Source organism: Lynx rufus, unplaced genomic scaffold (genome assembly GCF_022079265.1).
Source record: "Lynx rufus isolate CCGP_SWC_20201006 ecotype Redwood Valley unplaced genomic scaffold, mLynRuf1.p SCAF_6, whole genome shotgun sequence".
NCBI lineage: Eukaryota > Metazoa > Chordata > Mammalia > Carnivora > Felidae > Lynx > Lynx rufus.
In genome coordinates, this window is record NW_025814878.1 from 21,153,525 (window position 1) to 21,171,861 (window position 18,337).

Consider the following 18,337-nt stretch of genomic DNA (forward strand, 5'->3'; position numbering starts at 1 on the left):
TAATAATTTAAAAGAAAGAGTATCTAAACTGAACCCACAGCTTTCAAATTTTATAATGCAAATGAATTCACTTCAGATTTAAAGCCAGATGGAAAATGTAGAACACCAGTTGAGGTGTGAAATTTTTATATTTATTGAAGTAATTAGTTTTCAAGCCAGTGTTAACTGTTTGAGTGCTTTTTATAGCCATCTTCTTTGGAAATACACACACAGAGCATGTATGTGTGTGTGCGTGTGTATACATACATATATGCAGAGAATTTGTGTGCTTAGATTTAATTCTCATTTTCAGGGGCAGCTGCTTTTGAGAAACAACAAAAACTTTTATAAATTCCCATCTCCTCTCTTAATTCTAAATCTACAGTTAAAGGCCATAACTTTAATCAAGTATACCTGTGGCTTGATGTATGGATTTCAGCACACCCTTACCTTTTTTTTTTCTTAATGTTTATTTTTGAGAGAGAGCGAGAGAGAGAGAGAGAAAGACAGAGAGAGAAAGACAGAGAGAGAGAGAATATGCAAGTAGGGGAGGGGCAGAGAGAGAGGGAGACGCAGAATCCGAAGCAGGCTCCAGGCTCTGAGCTGTGAGCTCAGAGCCTGACGCGGGGCTTGAACTAACGGGCTGTGAGATCACGACCTGAGCCGAAGTTGGACATTTAACCGACTGAGCCACCCAGGCACCCTGCACACCCTTACCTTTTAAAAAACAAACTAAAAATTAGGCTACAAAGCAGTACCTGCAAGAATGAGATGGGCAGAACTGCTTTTGAGAAGTTCAAATAAGGCAATACATATAGCTTCAGTGCTAAATCATTCACTCTCTAAGGTGACTGCTATAGGTTGTGAGGTCAGGCACTATGGGTAGGAAGATACTCCATCAGGTCCTAGTTCTTATATTAAGCTGTGTGACTTCACTCTTTGGTATCAGTTACCTTCCCTGGTCAGACCACACCAGCTAAAGCCATTTCCAGCTCTGAGATTCTGCGATGTTATTATTTTTGTGGTTTCTGTCAGCCGGTCATTAATGTATTCCAGAGCACCGCTCTCTGTTGACAACCATGCAGAGCCGTTGGACCAAAGGGTCATAGGCCAGGCTCTGCAGTCTCAAAGGGGCTGGTGCCACGTCAGCCTTGGCCACCCTTCAGACTTTGTTTCAGTCCTTACCATCTCCTGTCTTCTGCTTTGGGGGCTTCTTTTTGGCCAGAAGCATGGAGAGGACTGTGGGAGCACCGAGCCCAGGGCAGCCATTAGGGGTCCATTCCTCCCGTGTCTTGCTGTGCAAGGCCAAGTAAAAACAGCACTGAAGCGAGCCTAGCGGCAGGAAGAAAGAACTCTTTTTCCCTAAATGACACTCACAGGTCTGTTGAGCACATCTTCCATGCCTGACACTTTATGGCTGTTATTTGCATTCATCTTTATTTATTTATTTATTTTTTTAACGTTTATTTATTTTTGAGACAGAGAGAGACAGAACATGAACGGGGGAGGGGCAGAGAGAGAGGGAGACACAGAATCGGAAGCAGGCTCCAGGCTCTGAGCCATCAGCCCAGAGCCCGACGCGGGGCTCGAACTCACGGACCGCGAGATCGTGACCTGAGCTGAAGTCGGACGCTTAACCGACTGAGCCACCCAGGCTTCCCAAGGATCAGAAACTTTAATTTGCCCAAGGTCACAGAGCAAGGAAGCTTTAGCATGGGATTTAGCCCAGGTCTGTGTGACTCCAGAGGCTCTTCATCTCATTGAATCCTCACGAACCTGTGAGGTTAGTATCCTCGCCCCCATTTTTACAAGTATGAAAACGGACTAGTTTGTCCAAGGTCACACAGCTAGAGGTTGGTAGTGCTCAAGTTCAACTCTCAATCTGTATATACAGTACCAACCTCTTGGTGCTGCAAGCACCTGCTGCATATTCTATCATTTTATAGCAAACAAAAAGATGTACCCATGTCTTTGTTTTATTAAATGTACCGAGTTTTTCTTAAAGCACCTGCATCTGGCTGAGAGATTCCTTGCAGACCGAGTTGTTACTGTGAAGAGACCAGCAAGGGGCCCCCTGGCTCATCTGCTTTATTATCTCTGAGTCACTCTGCATACAAAACACATTGAACAGCAAGCTTCTTAGAGACTGAGGACAAGAAACACCTCTGGGAAACATATTAACTTTCCCTAAAGGCCCCTCCTCTGTCACATTCCACCCACATTCTTCAGATTGTCTTGATCACTGAGAGGTTTTCTGAAGTCAGTCAGGAAACAGGATCACTCTAGTGTGGAAGGTTCACTCTAGTTTTCTGGAAAACTGGATTTTCAGAAGTTGACATATGGGCCAGTAAGAGCCAAGGAAGCCTGGTTTTACGTCACACTCTAGAATGTATGAGAACGCAGAGCTGTAGAATTGTTTTAGAACCTGAAGTGGGGGCCTCCCTCATGGTAGGGGATATTCTGGGGGTTGACTTATCTATTAGCCCTGTTGAAGGGCTAGTACCAAACAAGAAAAGGAAGATTACAGACAAGCGTGGTCGGCAGTGAAATTCACTCGGGATCAGTCTAATACGGGAGTGTTAAATAAAATACGGCAATAGAAACTTTTGAAATGATCCTTACCACAGTAAGTTAATATGATATCTTAAGATTCATTTCAAAGTAATCCAGTGAGGGTACAGATGAAAGAAGGGCAGCCATGAGTTAATCATTATTGTAGCTGGGTCATGGGCTCACATGATAATAAAATAAACTATTAAAGGAACTCTTAATAAATGGTGACCGGAATATGCAGTAAGAGAAGCAGGGCGGTTGTGACCGACATCCCATGGCCCACTGGGAATGAACCTTTATCTTCATGTTCTTAAATCTCAGATCCAAGAGGAAAGTCCTTGGCCGTAAAGATTCAGATGATGATCACTCCCGAAACCATTCTCCCTCCCCGCCAGTGACACCCACTGGTGCTGCCCCCAGCCTGGCCTCCCCGAAGCAAGTGGGGTCAATTCAGAGAAGTGTCCGTAAAAGCAGCACCAGCAGTGACAACTTCAAAGCTCTGCTGCTAAAAAAGGGGAGTCGGGCAGACACGAGTGCCCGCATGTCTGCAGCCGAGATGCTGAAGAACACAGACCCTAGATTCCAGAGATCAAGGTCAGAGCCTTCGCCAGACGCCCCCGAGAGCCCGTCAAGCTGCTCCCCGAGCAAGAACAGGCGGGCCCAGGAGGAGTGGGCCAAGAACGAAGGTTTGATGCCTCGGAGTCTGTCCTTTTCCGGCCCCCGGTACGGCCGCAGCCGAACCCCGCCTTCTGCGGCCAGCAGCAGATACAGCGTGCGGAACCGGATCCAGAGCAGCCCCATGACCGTCATCTCGGAAGGCGAAGGGGAAGCCTTGGAGCCTGCAGACAACCGGGCTCGCCGGGCCCCGGGTGCTGCGAGGGGATGCTCCCTGGATGGACCGGTGGGGGATGAAACGGACAAGGGCAGCCTGCTCTGTGGCGGGGAGCCCGCCGCCTCGCCGCAGGCACAGGGCCCCGGCCCCGCCAACGGGACAGTCACGGCGGAGCGCACGGGTCCATCAGAACGGTGTGGAGGTCCTCTGGGGGAAGAGAGCTAGGGAGGAGAATGTGAGTCTCCCAGGTAACGTGAGGGAGACGCACAACACCTCGCTCTGGGAAGTCTGACAGGTACCTTCCCTGCCTTGCCCGTGGATCCCGCTCAGCGTTTGTGCTGTGGGCCCCGGGCGCTGCCAGCCCTACAGCGGAAGGGGGGTGTTATTTAGGCCTCCCCTCGGCACTTGCCCTGTGGCTGAAAAGCAAGTAGAAGCTTAACTTCCAGAAGTGCTTCCTGGGGAAGATTTCTTTTTTTTATTCCTCCGCACGCCCTTTTTTTTTTTTTTTTTTTTTTTTTTGACTAAATGCTGGGTGGGTGTGTGTGTGGAAGGGTGTGTGTGTGTGTGTGCATTTTGAACCCTTTTGTGTTAAAACACACGCGTGCGTGCGCTCAAACACACATACACACGTGCACACACACACAAACAGCATGTACAGAAATAGGAGAAGGAAAGATGGGTGGAAACATGGAATCTTCTGGCCTAGGTGGGAATTGCTTGAAAAGTATTCTGTTTGGGGAAAGTAGTGAGTTTCTGAAGAAAGAGGGGAGAGAACCATTCCTTCTAAGAAAGAGGGGGCATATTGGCTGGTGCTGCAGAGGACACGGCGTCCCGGCCCCGGCGTGCTTTCGAGGTGAGCTGTGTCGTGATGAACCCAAAACGTTGGGAAAGGGCTAAATGACTAATGGGTTCGGGTACTTTTTCCTGGGGAAAAAAGGCTTGGTTTCGTGAACATGACAAATGTGGGGAAGTGGCAGGGCAGTCACTTGGAGCCTGCTCTGCTGCGGCCACAGACACACGCCTTCTGGCCTGAGTTTTAGACACGTGGGCAGTCTTTTCATGACTTTCCTCCTTGAGTAGCGGCCGAGGCCTTCCTTGAGAACGAAGATGACCGCGTACGCGCACAGAGAGGGTGAGAGGGGACAGAAGGGAAGAGGGGCAAGTGATAAAACGCTGCTGGAAGCTGTTTCCTGCTTATGAAATAAACTTATTTTTCAGAATTCCACTTGAAGACTTGCACTACAGAACTGTGGGTGGAGATTTTCCTTTTACGGCCGTTTTTACAGAGTGTAAACTCGCATTTGGCAATTTCTTATCGCTTGACATGTCAACATTTGCTGACTTTTTTGGATATCCTTTTGGTGACACCAAAGATATAGGTATGGCTATTTTTCCTTGACCTGCCTACATACAGTACCATGCCCCCATTTAGAAAGGTTTATCAGAATCTATTCTATATTCTCATACTTTGAAGAAAATGCTGAATACCTCTTGTTAGTCAAATACACTAATAAAAATTGGCAGGGCTTGGCTCTTAATTAACCCTGGGAAATGAGATTTTAGATTAAAAAGATTTTTTGCATCATTTGGTTTGTGAGTTTTTATATTTTTTATAAGTAATTGAGTTGGCTAATTACCTTCTAATCTTCTCCAGCTAGAATTTTTAATACTTATAGGCGTGGGAGAAAAGTGTGTAAAGTATTTATTTTTACGTCCTACTCTTGTGCCCCTCCCCGCCCCCATTCCCTCCCAACTGCCGTGTACCTGGACTCCTTTATTTGTTGGTTACATGAAACAAGCCTTGTCGCCTTCATTAGAAGGACTTGAAACGACAACACGGAGATCCTTGGCCCGTGTGCAATACGGCTACCAGCGGTCATCTCTTTCGGCATAAAAACATCATCTAAACGTTGGACCGCACGGGCCAGACTATCAAAAGGTTTATTACACATCACAACCGTAGACCCCCATTTTAGACACGGCTTTGAGACAAAAACAAACCTAAGGAATGAAGGCTTCTTCCATCCTCTGAAGAAAACAAAACCCTTCTTTTCACACAGCCCGCAATGAAGACCTGATATTTGGCCAAAGGCTAAAGGACTTTTCACCGTTGGGAGCTACCGTCTGCCGTGCTGGGCCCGAGGATCTCCTCTTCTACATTTTAGAAAAGTGGTGTTGGCTTCTGAATATGAAACCTCCTCGCTCCCTAAGCCCGATTAGAATGTACGTGAATATCAGACAACTTTAACTTAATATATAAATCATTTATGTCAAAGGTAAAGTAAAACAACATCACCACTAATTATAAAACTATTTTAAAAATCCCCGTTTTTAAAGAAAAAGGATACTAGGTTTGAAAATTTGCTTTGAATAAAACAATTGTAAAGGAAATAGTTGAACCTTACTTCTTTTCGTTTGTGCGTGCATTTTTGAATAATAAGATCGGCCTTCTTCCACAGAACTGGTGAGTGCTTTGCTGGATACAAACAGAACAGCAGTGAAGACCAGAAGGTGCCTGTGGGAGGTGGGGACCCAACAGAGAGGAGATAGAACATCACAGATACTGTGGATGGTGCCATCTCAAAGGACATATGGAAAAACAGCCCTGAACAGGGTCCTCTGGACTTTTGGATAAATATGAATAATGTATCGACCGATAGTTCAGGTGGTGTGGCATGTGGAGAGATGCGAGAACTTTTCACAGGCGTGGATGAAATCTAGGGAAACCAGAATCTAGACTCCTCCCTGGACCATATGGCACCTTTAGCTTTGCTACTTTATTCCTCTGTGAGGAATGGGGTCTGTTTACAGACCCTGTCACCTTGAAAAAACCCGTGAGGGTAGACTTGTTGACTCTTCCTTATATCCTGAGACCGTAAGTCACTGATAATCATAGAAGTCCTAGGGACAAATTACTTCCGCCTTATTTTTCCTGAGAGTTGGGGGAGAAATAAACGGTCATGTGGTCTGTCCGGTGGAAGCCACCTCAACTTTGGTCTGATTTCTGCCCTCCTATTTCTGAAGGATGTTGGTTACAACCATTTCTTCTCACCTGAGGGTGGGAGTATATTCGTTAGGAGAGTCACAGTAACAAGGAGACAAAACACCACTCCCCTGGAAGGACAGGAGAAGCATGCGACTGGCTTTATCGGTTCTGCCTTAATGTGTTTTCAGCACATGAAGTGAATATGAATAATTGTGTTGCTGAGATTCCATCAAGAAATGAGTACAACAGGATAATACACTTGGGTGATATTAGGATATTATTGGGCAGGGTGAGAAGGAGGGTCTTTCAGATAAAACATGGACCTGACTCTTGAGGTCCGTTTGATTCCTGAGGTCTCTTTTTCTGTCATTAGCCCTTTAGTTACTGTAACACAGTCTCTTCCGATGAGCTCCTCTGCCTTCCACACAGGTCAGCTTTTATTCACAGAACAAGGACTAGAGCAATCACGAGTCATGTGTTTGGCATTTTAAAAAAGCCCTTTATTAAATACTTCTAATATGCTAGGTAAGGTATAAGGGGGTCCTAAGATTTAAAACGGTTAAGTGTCCAACTCTTGATTTCAACTCAGGTCATGATCTCACAGTCTGTGAGATCAAGCTCTGCATAGGGCTCTGCACTGAGCGCATGGAGCCTGCTTGGGATTCTCTCTCTCTCTCTCTCTCTCTCTCTCTCTCTCTCTCTCTCTCTCTGTCCCTTCCCTGCTCACACTCTCTCTTTCTCTCTCTTTCAAAATAAACATTGAAAATGTGGATGAGATCTCATTAAGGGGCTTCAAATCTAGTGAAACACACACACACACACACACACACACACTGTGAACTATCCTGTAAAAAGTGTCAGAATGGTTGAAAAGGAAAAGCACTCTGAGCTCCACAGCAAACCCTGTTGGGATCCCACACCCTGTGTGTCCTCCTTTACCATTGGAACACCTGACATTGATTCGAGATGGCAATGCACCCAACTGAAACGCTACACCTCACAGCCTCCCCTGTAGTCAAGAGGGTACAATTTTGACCAGTGAGACATGAGCAGTGGTCTGGAAATCTCCAGGAAGGTTGCTGATATAGGAGCCAGTCCCATCTCTTGTTGCTTTGTTTCTCCCTGAAAGAATGGGAGGCTAGAAGAACCATACTTTTCCAACATTTCAGCACCAATGGGTTGAAAGCCACATGTGTGGAAGGTGAAGGAGAAAGGAACCTGGTCCATTGATTGCATCTAGAGTCACTGCATCAGCCTTGGTGGTCTACCTTCTAGGTGCACTGCATTTTTCACTCACTTGCAGTTGAGTGATAGGGGTCTCAGAGGAAGATGTCATTGCTTTTTTTTTTTTTTTTAAGGTTTTATTTTTAAGTAGTCTACACCCAAGGTGGGGCTCAAACTCACAACCATGAGGTTGAACGTCGCATGTGTACTGACTGAGCCAGCCAGGTGCCTCAGGTGTCGTTACTTTTGTCTAGATGGATGAGGGAAGGATTGGTTGTGAACCTGAACTAAGACTTTATGGACAAGGAGGATTTCACCAAGGGGGGAAGTTGGGAGAAGAAGGACCCTCCAAATGGAGGGGATAGCATGAGCAAAGGCACAGAGGCCAGTGTTTAGAGGAAGCCATGTAGTTAAAATGTCTCCAGAAGAACATAGTAGGACGTGAGATTAGAAAGGTCATCTCAGGCAAGAATGTAGAAGGCCTGGGATGTCCTCCCAAAGAATTTGGGGGTTTTGTTCTGTAATATTGGGAAAGAATGAAGGTTTTATAAGAAGGAGAATGATATGACCTGGCTTCGTTCTTAGTCTTCTAAAGCTATATACTCTTTCTTGTTGAGTACATCTAATCCCATAGCCTTAAATATGTGTGTGTGTACACACACACACACATATATGTATATACATATATACGTATTCACATATATACGTACATATGTATATATACACACACACATATAGATAGATACACACACACACACACACACACACACACACAACACACTGGTGATTCCTGAACATCTCCTGTCCTTACTTCCTCTGTGAACTCCAGATTGGTATATTTGCTGCTTACTCAACACCTGCATTAAAGGTATTTTAAACCTCCTATCTCCAAACCATACCCCCCACCACCATCTTTACTTTATCAATTAATGGCATTACACAGTGGCTCAGGCCCCAAATCAAGGCCTGTTCCTGTGGCCTGTTTCCTTTTCAAGCCACATCTCAACCATAAGCAAGTCATGTGAACCCTACTGCCAAAATAGTTCACAAATCCAATCACTTCTCACCAGTTCCACGGCTGCCTCTCAGGTCCAAGCTGTTGTCTCCTAACCAGACTACTGCAAACACCTCCCAACTGGTCTTCTGGTCTTTACTGTGCATCTTCAACCGCTCTTAATTTACCATAAAAATAAGCTCTTAAAAACAAGAGATAGCTCTCCACTGCATGAAACCCTCCACAAAGACTGAATCTTACAGCCAATGGGATTCGAACTCCTTGCTGTGGCCCGCAAAGCCTTTAAGATCCGCCACTGTCCTCCTTATTCAAATAGTCTGGCCTATTGAAAGGCCTATTCTCCTTTCTGTCCCTTGACAGGAGCCATTTCAACCTCAAAACCTTTATTTTAACTACTGAAAAGAAAAGTGCCTGTATTTCTATGTTGGCTTAAGTTCCTCAGGAAGTAGACACTGAGACCATTAGGAATGCAAGGTTTTATTGGAGTGTAACACCGTTAAAAGGAAAAGCGAAGAAGGAGGATAAGGCCAGGAGAGCTATCAGATTGCAGTAATGACCTTACACAGCTGCCCAACCTATGGGGAACTCTGGGGAAAGTTCACTCACCGGAGGTCTCCTGTGTTGGACAGAAACAGCGAGGTCCTTTACCACTGCCTTGTCTGGTCTTTGGCAAGAGGCCACTCTGAGAAAAGCATGCCTTCAATTCCCACCGCTTAGTAGAATCACTGGTCCCCAACCCTTGGGATAGTATGACTTCAGCTTGAAAGCTAAGGTGGCCCCCAATGAAGCCACCAATTAGAGGCTATCAGCGAACCACACTTCTTGCCGCTGGATGGCCAGTCTTGAGAGGAGATCTAAGTGGCACGTCTCCATGCCTGCCACAGTTTGGCCCCTTGCACCTTGTGGGTCTGCTTCCCCCACAAACGTGGAGGGCCATTCCGCCAAGGCTCTGTTGGACTTCTCTCTTCCTGAGGAGAAAGTGTTTTTCAGAGGAGCTTGGTGGGACCAACTACAGCCCTTCCTGCCACCGGTCTGGGGCCACAGCCGGTACTTCTCCTCCCTCCTCCACTCACTCCATGCCCTTTACCCTCAACTGCCACCTCTGCTCATCTCAGTGGCTTTCCTAGTGGTGTGACCCATGCTCTAATTCCTGAGGTTCTGAGATCGTGAGAATCAAACCCTTCTGGGACCAGCGCTGCTGCACTTGTCCATTCACAGTTCTAACTCGGCAAGGAGTACAAGGGATACACCATGTGGGTGCCCTGAGTTTCCATCATGTAAGAGCAGACTTACCTCCTCTTGCACTCCAGGGTCAGGCGTCCCTAACAAGATGATGGCTCTTTTCTGCTGGACCCAGACACAAGGAGTCCAAAGTCCCCAGGTGGCAGCAATAGGTGAAGTTCAACAGGACCCTTGTTGTGTTGTCTAGGGAGGGTGTATGCCTTTGAGAACAAGGACCTCTGGCTCTGCAGAGACCTGAGCGGTGGAGTGGGAAATCTTGTGTCCCTTGGTAGCTCATTGGGAGTGACGGTAAGTACGGTCACTCTTGCTTCCACCCCTTGGTTCTCAGAGCCATGTATCCTTCCTGTTGTGGACACAGTACTATGTAGGATCTCTGATTTAGGAAGTATATAACTTGGTAGGGTGTTGGCTGCAACCAAACCAGCAGCTTCTAGGTGGTGCCATACGTGAGAGGCCTAGTGGACCCCATGGCCATAGGTAACTCTCCCTGATTGGGTGTTCTGATGTGTAGATCACACGTTCAGTACATCCATGCCAGTGGACCAGAGATTTTGTTAAGTCTCTAGAGGGGGGGTGCTGTTGAGACCCTATAAACAGGAAAGGAAGCTGCATGTCTAGAATAAGTGTCTAAGCTTGTGTGAAGGAACTGCTGGCCGTTTCAGGAAAGAATGGGCCTTAGGTAGTGACTTTGGCTTCAAGTGACCGGTTGATCTTCTCAGAGCCTCACGAGGGTCCCAGCCCTGCTATCTATTGCTGGCAGGCTGGGCATTCAGAGTTAGCAGTGTCGAGGCCAGCCCTTGGTAAGCGGGAGTCCGTGGTGTTGGGGGTTCACGCATAGCCTCTATCTCTGCCTCCGTTGCCACCGTATTTGTGTGCACATTGTGCCAGCACTGGGGTGGGCACCAACAAAAGCTAACAGCAACAGGTTGTCATTTTGTCTTCTTGGTGGCTTAGCGCCCCTCTGTGGTGTGTGCTTTCTGGTGGGCATTGACATGAGCCGGTGTTTTCAAGCTCTGTGCCTGCTCCCACATGTCCTTCCACGTGTCTCTATCCCCAGACTCCCTTGTCTCAATCATCCTTTTTTTTTCTTTCCCCTTTCCAAACTGCTAACCATTTGGCCAGGCCATTTGCCATTGCCATGACCCCATAAATATTTCACCTTTCCTCCCTCACAAAGTAAATGACTAGTTCCATTACCAAAAATTCAAACCCCCCTTCTTTTTTGCAGAAAGATTGCATAAAACTTTTTCCCTGAGGTGGTCTTTCAACATCACCCCTGAGTGAGGGTGTAATGCAGCTGTCGTCCATGTTCATCTTGCATCCTTAAAGTAAGCCAACTCATCAACATGCCAAGTTCAAGCTTTTCCTTCTTCCTTCAGTTGACCCAGACAACCACAGGGAAGTAGGGGAGGGGGTGGTGGGTACAACCATGAGAACGTGGGAGTTTGGGCGACCTGCTCATGCAGCTTGTGTATGTAACTCTGGTTACATTGCACTTTTTTTTTCACCACTGACACCTCTAATGGCATAGGTCTGTCAGATCACGTGGGCCATGCTGCTAATTCCTTCCCAACTGCCACTTCTGGGTGTGTTCCTAACTGATTCCTAGTTATGGGTCATAATTTCCCGTTCCTTTGCGTTTTTTTTCTAGTAATTTTTAATGGAATGCTGGGAGTTAGGCTGTTTGTTGATGGATTTTGTTGTATTTCTTTAAATAGTACTGGGCTTTATTCTGGTGCACAGCCACGTTTCTTGGAATTCGTTTGAGCCTTCCAAGGCTTGCTTTTAAGTTTCATTAGGGAAGGTCCAGAACGGTCTTCAAGAGACAATTTAACCTTACTACTAAGGCAATACCCTTGTGAGGACACCACCTGATACCCCATGCATGATGAGTTATTTCCACTCCTGCTAGCAGAAACAAAAACTGTTCCCTAAAACAACAACTAACAAAACAAAAGCTGTTCCCAAACCTAAATAAAATCCGTGAATCATGACTTTTACTGCTTTCTAATTTTTCAGTTCTTGGCTTGGGTAGTTTCTTTTTATACTTTCACAGACCAGTGCTTGGCCAAGGACTCAAGAGGACTCACTGTAGATGTATAGAGGTGTGTGTGTGTGTGTGTGTGTGTGTGTGTATGTTTCTTCATCCTCCATGCTGCTCAACAATTCAGCAGAAACATTTTTTTTTAATTTTTACTTATTTTAACTTTTACACTTTGGCATCCCTTAATACTGATCTCTGTCTCTCCAACTCAGTGCGACTGCTGGTCTCCATTTGACTTCCCCTTCCTGTTTCGCTGCCTAGAAGCAGCCTTGAAAACATAAGCTTCAACGTTCTTTGAACTCACCATTCCCGCCCCCCTTCTCTGAGAACACAGTCATTTGCTATGCATTTTCAATGTCTGGTTTTACTGTCACAGCCAGAAGTGGACGTGGAATGTTGTTTTTGATTTAGTGCCCTGATTTGGGGGGGGGGTGGTTTCTAAGTTTACACTCTTTCCTCACAGGTCAAGGAATCAATGTGGGATTGTCCTACCTTCCAAGTATTTCAATCTTAATTATACATTCAGGAATTGAGGAAATAGCCAGTGACTGGTTGGTCTACAAACACAGGGACCAACTGGAAGCCAAGCTTTGAGTAGAAATCCATTTATTTCCTAACCTCTGTATGGTCCCACTTAATGGGGGAGGGCAACTATGACGACACTTTGGGTTTCTGGGTGTCCAGTGTCAATTTGGACCCCAGTGTATCTGGGTATTTCTCTTTCTCCAATGTACATCCCCGATGGATATTTAGAAAAATATCGGGGGACTCGTTACTTTGCACACTTGCTGAAATATTGCAGGGATCTTTTCCCTGGGAACCCAACCATCTTTTCAGTCAGTGAGTCTTGGGTCTGAAAAGAGACTCAACTCTGGAAACGGGGCAAGAGATTACAGTTGTGGGGAAGGGGAGATCTTAGTCCCCTGCTTATCTTTTCTTGCTCTCTTTTTGATCACGTATAAAGCATTACCCTTGTTGGCTACCCCATCTATTTCATCCCTCCAGATGCCATGTTCTATTAACCATCTCCATAAGACTACAGGTTAGGTTCCCTTGGCTGCCCTTTCTTTTCTTTTTTTTTAAATTTTTTACTTATTTTTAAGAGAAAGAAAGAGAGAGAGGCAGAGCACAAGCAGGGGAGGGGCAGAGAGAGGGAGGGAGACACAGAATCTGAAGCAGGCTCCAGGCTCTGAACTGTCAGCAGAGAGCCCAACATGGGCTTGAACTCACAGACCGTGAGATTATGACCTGAGCTGAAGTCAGATGCTTAACCAACTGAGCCACCTAGGTGCCTGCCTTGACTGCCCTTACCACCTTAGTGGTTAATGTGATAATGCACCCTGGTGTCTGCAATTAGCACTGCCACCTTAGCTCCTCATGGTCTCCTCATCACCCCCACTGCCGTCAGCAAGCCAGACTCCACCCCAGCCAGTCCTGCCGGTCTGGACTGCAGAGGAGAGCTGCCGCCGAGCAACGTGGTTTTGCTCACACACCTCTCATCTGTGCCTTCCCCGTGGCCTTGCTAAATGGCCGGTCCTCTGGGCCTTCCCAAGGAACATAATTTCTATGGATGGAATGAATTATTGCCACCCATCTCCCCTCCCCCCCCAATTCATATGAGGACGTCCTAGCCACCTATGTGATGGTGTTTGGAGATGGGGCCTTTGGGAAATAGATTTTGATGAGGTCATGAGGTGCAGTCCTCAAGATGGGATCAGTGTTCTTATAAGAAGAGAAAGAGACCAGAGCTGCCTCTTGTTGGTTCACAATTTCCTCAGGAACATCCCAGGTGTCCTCTGAAATTGGCCCCCGAACACGGAGGGCAGGGAGGGACCAAAGAAAAGAGGTAGACTGCTCCATACCCGTAGGTGGCAGTTTTGATAAGCAAGGGAACCCATGAGGTTTGCCTTAGGTGACTGGCTGTAGGATGAGTGGTGTTCTGCAACCCCTCCCCCAACCTCTGATGTTTACAGTAGACCCCTCTTAGGTGCACCTTCGATCCCTACAGCTCGGGTGCCCGCAGCCAACCTCAATCCCGGCGGCAGATGATCCTCTGTGTGAAGTACAGTCAGAGGGTCAGTAGCGGCCTAACGCCACCTCACAATGCCCCTGTCACTCACCTCACTTCATCTTGTCACCTTATCATCTCACATCATCGCAAGAAGGGTGAGTACGGTCCAGTAAGATTTTGAGAGAGAGACCATATTCATAAACCTTTCATTAGAGTATATTATTATATTGTTTTCATTTTATTATTGGTTATTGTTAATCCTTTACTGTGCCTAATTTTTAAAAATTTAAGCTGTATCATAGGGATGGATGTATAGGAAGAAACAGTATAGAGTTCAGTACTATCGTGATTTCAGGCATCTGCTGGGGGTCTTAGCATGTGTCCCCTGCAGACAAGGGGGGATGGCTGCACGTAAGAGGCCTTAACTGGGTGAGTCATGTATCCAGTCCAGATGGTCCCATCACCACTTCTGTTTTATTTTTTTAATGTTTATTTATTTTTGAGAGAGAGAGAGAGGGAGACAGTGTAAGCATGGGAGGCACAGAGAGAGAGAGAGAGAGAGAGAGAGAGAGAGAGGGAGACGCAGAATCCAAAGCAGGCTCCAGGCTCTGAACTGTCAGCACATAGCCCGATGTGGGGCTCAAGCCCACGAACCGCGAGATCATGACCTGAGCCGAAGTCGGATGCTTAACTGAGCCACCCAGGCATCCCGTCCCATCACCATCTCTATCCCAAGGCTGTGTCCTTGCAGGGGCATCTAGGAGCGGGAAGGGCAAGTGGAACACACATTCCAAGGACAGGGCGGAGGTGGGAGCCTCCAACTACCTGGGTCCAGCTCTTGGGTCAAATGGCGGTGGTGTCTTCTCGGTGACCTCCTCCGATACCTCCCCCCAGCTGCTGCGTAGGGACAGAGAAAGAAGACGGCTGTCTGCAAAGCCAGAGGCCAGCCCTCGCCAGGCACTGACTTGGCCAACACCTTGATCTTAGGATTCCCAGCCTTCAGCACTGTAGGTACTTCTGCTGCTTGAGCCACCCTGGCTATGTGGTTGGTTACGGCAGCCCTAGCAGATAAGGCAAAAATCTCCTGATGGGTCTTATTGCCTCGGCTAATTATCCTTTCCAGCAAGGCCCCTTCTGGGAGCTTGGCATTCCTTCCTCTGTTATATCTCCCTTGGCAGTTCAGGCGTTTCAACATTTCTGTCGCTTTTTCCAGGCCTCTGGGAGTCACCTACCCTAAGGCACTGAGTCTGCACCATTGCCTGCAGTTTGTCCATGGTGTTAAATCCCGTGTCCTGAGTGACATCCCCAAGTCGTAGACGTTCCCTCTATCCAGTCTTCTGACCGAGCACCTGCGGAACCTGGTCCCACGGGCGCGCTCCTGGCCCCTGCCCCTACAGTACCTTCGGCACATTATCCATTGCTTCCTTCATCCGGCCTGGCATGACCCCAGCCAGGTGGTGCTATGACTTAACCTTGGGTATCGACCTGGGAGATGGGGTAGGTCAGCTGCTAGGGCACCTGTTGCCTTACAGGGCCAGATCTCTATGCATCTTGCATTTCCTCCTGTTAGGGTGGGAGAAGGGGGGAGGGGTGGTTCAAGTTCTTAATGGGGAAAGGGAGAGCCTCTTCTGCAGGCCCAGAGTGTTCAGAAATTTTCAGGGGGGTCAAAACTGTTGGGGACATCCACCCGGTGTCCTCTTCTCATTATCCGAGTTTGGTCCTGACCTTGGCAGAACAAACCTGGCTTGTTGAACGTTTTTGGTGGTTACTACTTTTACCATCACTTCCTGTACTTGACCTCCAGCTTCTTCTGCTTAATTTCTGTGTGAGGTGAGGGCTTCTTAGCAAGTTACCAGAGAGGTTCTGGCTCTCTCACAGTTGTTGTTGTTGTGGTTGTTGTTGAAGGGTCCTGGGTTGGGCAGAAATAGCTAGTTCTTGGGCCACCACCTTGCTCGGTCTTTGGCTGGAAGATGCCAGAAAACAGCATGCTGTCAGCTCCCACTGCCTCGCTCGGGCATAGCAGCAGACCCTTGAATCTGCAGCAGACCCTGAAGAAAGGGTCAGCTGGAGATGGCATCTGAGCACACCCCTCAGAGCCAGGCAGCTGGTCCTTTCTCAAAGGTGGATCTGAGGGGCACATGTCCATGGGCTTGCCTGCCACTACCCCCAGTCTCAGAAAAGAAATGACTGGTCTTTGGCCACAGTTCCACGGAAGTCCCAGAAATGATCAAGGACAACTTCACATCAGTAATCTCCCAGATCAGGCCAACCAGCAGCAGCCTCACTCTGGGAGCCACGCCTCCACAACTAACGCTCCATTCCTAAGGGATTCGGGAAGTCTGCTAACCCTTGACCCCACTGCTTCCTGAAACCCCATTCAAGGTCAGCAGTTTTCTTTGTCCAGAGAGACTGTGCAAGCTCAGCTCTCTCTTGCTCAGCAAGCACTACGTGCAGCCTTTTGTTCTGAATACTGAAGGTGGCCTCTTCCTTTGACATGGCCATCTCTGCCCAAGAGGTCCCCAGCCCGCCAGGCTTTCATCTGACTGGCTCCTTCTCGCCATCCCCGTCTCAAACGTCTCTTCCTCGGAGAGGTCTGGCCTGACCCCCTGTGTGAGGTCCACTGCCCCCTGCCGAGCCACACTCTATCCCAGGGCCTCATTTCATTTGCACGCTCTCCGTCTCTAGAATACAGACTCCAAGAGGACACTCCCTGCTGTACTTCTCAGGACGGGGGCGGGGGGACTGAATGGAAGGGCAAAAGGCGTTACAGGGTTTGTTAATTTACAAAGTTGCCGATGAGGGCAGTTTCTCCCCACCACTGTGCAGCAGCCCTGCGCCTGGTGCTGGGCCTGGAACACAGCAGGTGTTCCACACGGTGGAATGTTTAGGGAGACAGGTTAAGTGATAACTAGAAAAGAAGGAACACATGACATGCACTGAGTGTTAAGGGAACCGTTTTCAGACTTCTAGAAAGACAATCTTACAAAAAAGTGACATAAACATGGACAAATGTAGACGGCTCTATGGGAAGAATTGGTGGCTGGGGGGGGGGGTGCACCCACCTTAATCCCTCTCACGATCCCTGGGATCCCTCCTTAAAACCTTGAACTTCCAAGGAAGCTGGATAACTCTTCCCAGGGAAATGGGACAATCCAGGCAAAGGAGAGATGGGAATGATTGCCCCACATAAGGGTCTAGGGGGAACTAGGATTTAATTTGGGGGGGGGCGGGGAGGATCAGGCAGAATCTGACCCTGTTGACAGAGTGATTGGAGCATGTGGGGCAGGAAAGCCTGAAGAGGAGAGCAGAAGCATAACTGATGGGACAAGAATTAGACCAAAAGCACAGGTGGATGGTTTAGCCTTAGGAAAAAGCATAGGGGCACCCGGGTGGCTCAGTCAGTTAAGCGTCCGACTCAGGTCATGATTTCATGGTTCATGAGTTCAAGCCCCGCATCAGGCTCTGTGCTGACAGTGTGGAGACTGCCTGGGATTCTATCTCTCTGCCTCTCCCCCACTCGCTCGGTTTCTTTCTCAAAATAAATAAACTTTAAAAAAAGCCCACACATAAATTTCCTATAAGAGAAGAAAAACATCTCCATAGAAATGTTGACATAAGAGATATTTTGTAGTCGGTGCCAGCCACGTAATTACAACAACGGATTCATTGCTATGAGAAATATTCTCTGGATTTAGGGCTGAAAAATGTTTTCGTTTATAATTTATGGAAGAGAAGGGAAAAATGGGATATGCTGTGCTTGAATAGTACAAAATCCATTTTTAAATTTTAATTTTAATAAAGAAATTTTTTGAATGTTTATTTTTGAGAGAGACAGAGTGTGAGCAGGGGAACGGCAGAGAGAGGGGGAGACACAGAATCCCAAGCAGGCTCCAGGCTCCGAGCTGTCAGCACAGAGCCTGATGCGGGGCTCAGAACTCACAAACCGTGAGATCATGACCTGAGCTGAAGTTGGATGCTTAACAGACCGAGCCACCCGGGGGCCCCGTTTTCAATCTTATCTCAGAGACACAGAGTGAGTGCAAGCCCTGCGATCATGACCTGAGCCAAAATCAAGAGTCGGATGTTCAACCAACTGAGCCACCGAGGCACCACTCAACTTTTTTTATTGAACATGTTTCAGATCACAACTAAATGCTGGTCATCAGAAGTATGCTTCTCTTCTTTCAAATGGAATTTATTGTATAAGAGATGTCTATTTTATATAGAACTCTAGGGTAAATATTAGAAATATTTACCTCCTACCAGTAGAGGCTGGTACTGTGGATATTCTAGTAGGAGGGCTAGAAGGAGTCCTCCAGTTGGTTTTATTAAGTGAGCTGAAAAAGAAATTTAATTTCTTTTTGGCAAAAAACCAACAAATCATCAGTGCAAGCAAATACCTTTGGAAAAATAATTGCCTGAGATTTTGAAATTTTATATCCATAATAATT

At 47.2% G+C, this 18,337-nt stretch overlaps 1 protein-coding gene across 5 annotated transcripts in view; it reads left to right on the forward strand.

Annotated features, from left to right (window-relative positions):
• Positions 1-5,755, forward strand: part of NHSL1 (NHS like 1) — a 107,044-nt gene extending 101,289 nt beyond the window's left edge. For all 5 annotated transcript variants that reach the window (XM_047101591.1, XM_047101593.1, XM_047101594.1 and 2 more), the window contains one exon: positions 2,854-5,755. In XM_047101591.1, coding sequence (XP_046957547.1) covers positions 2,854-3,589 — 736 coding nt within the window. In that variant the 3' untranslated portion in view covers positions 3,590-5,755. The remainder of the gene's footprint in view (positions 1-2,853) is intronic.
• Positions 5,756-18,337: the final 12,582 nt, after the last annotated feature.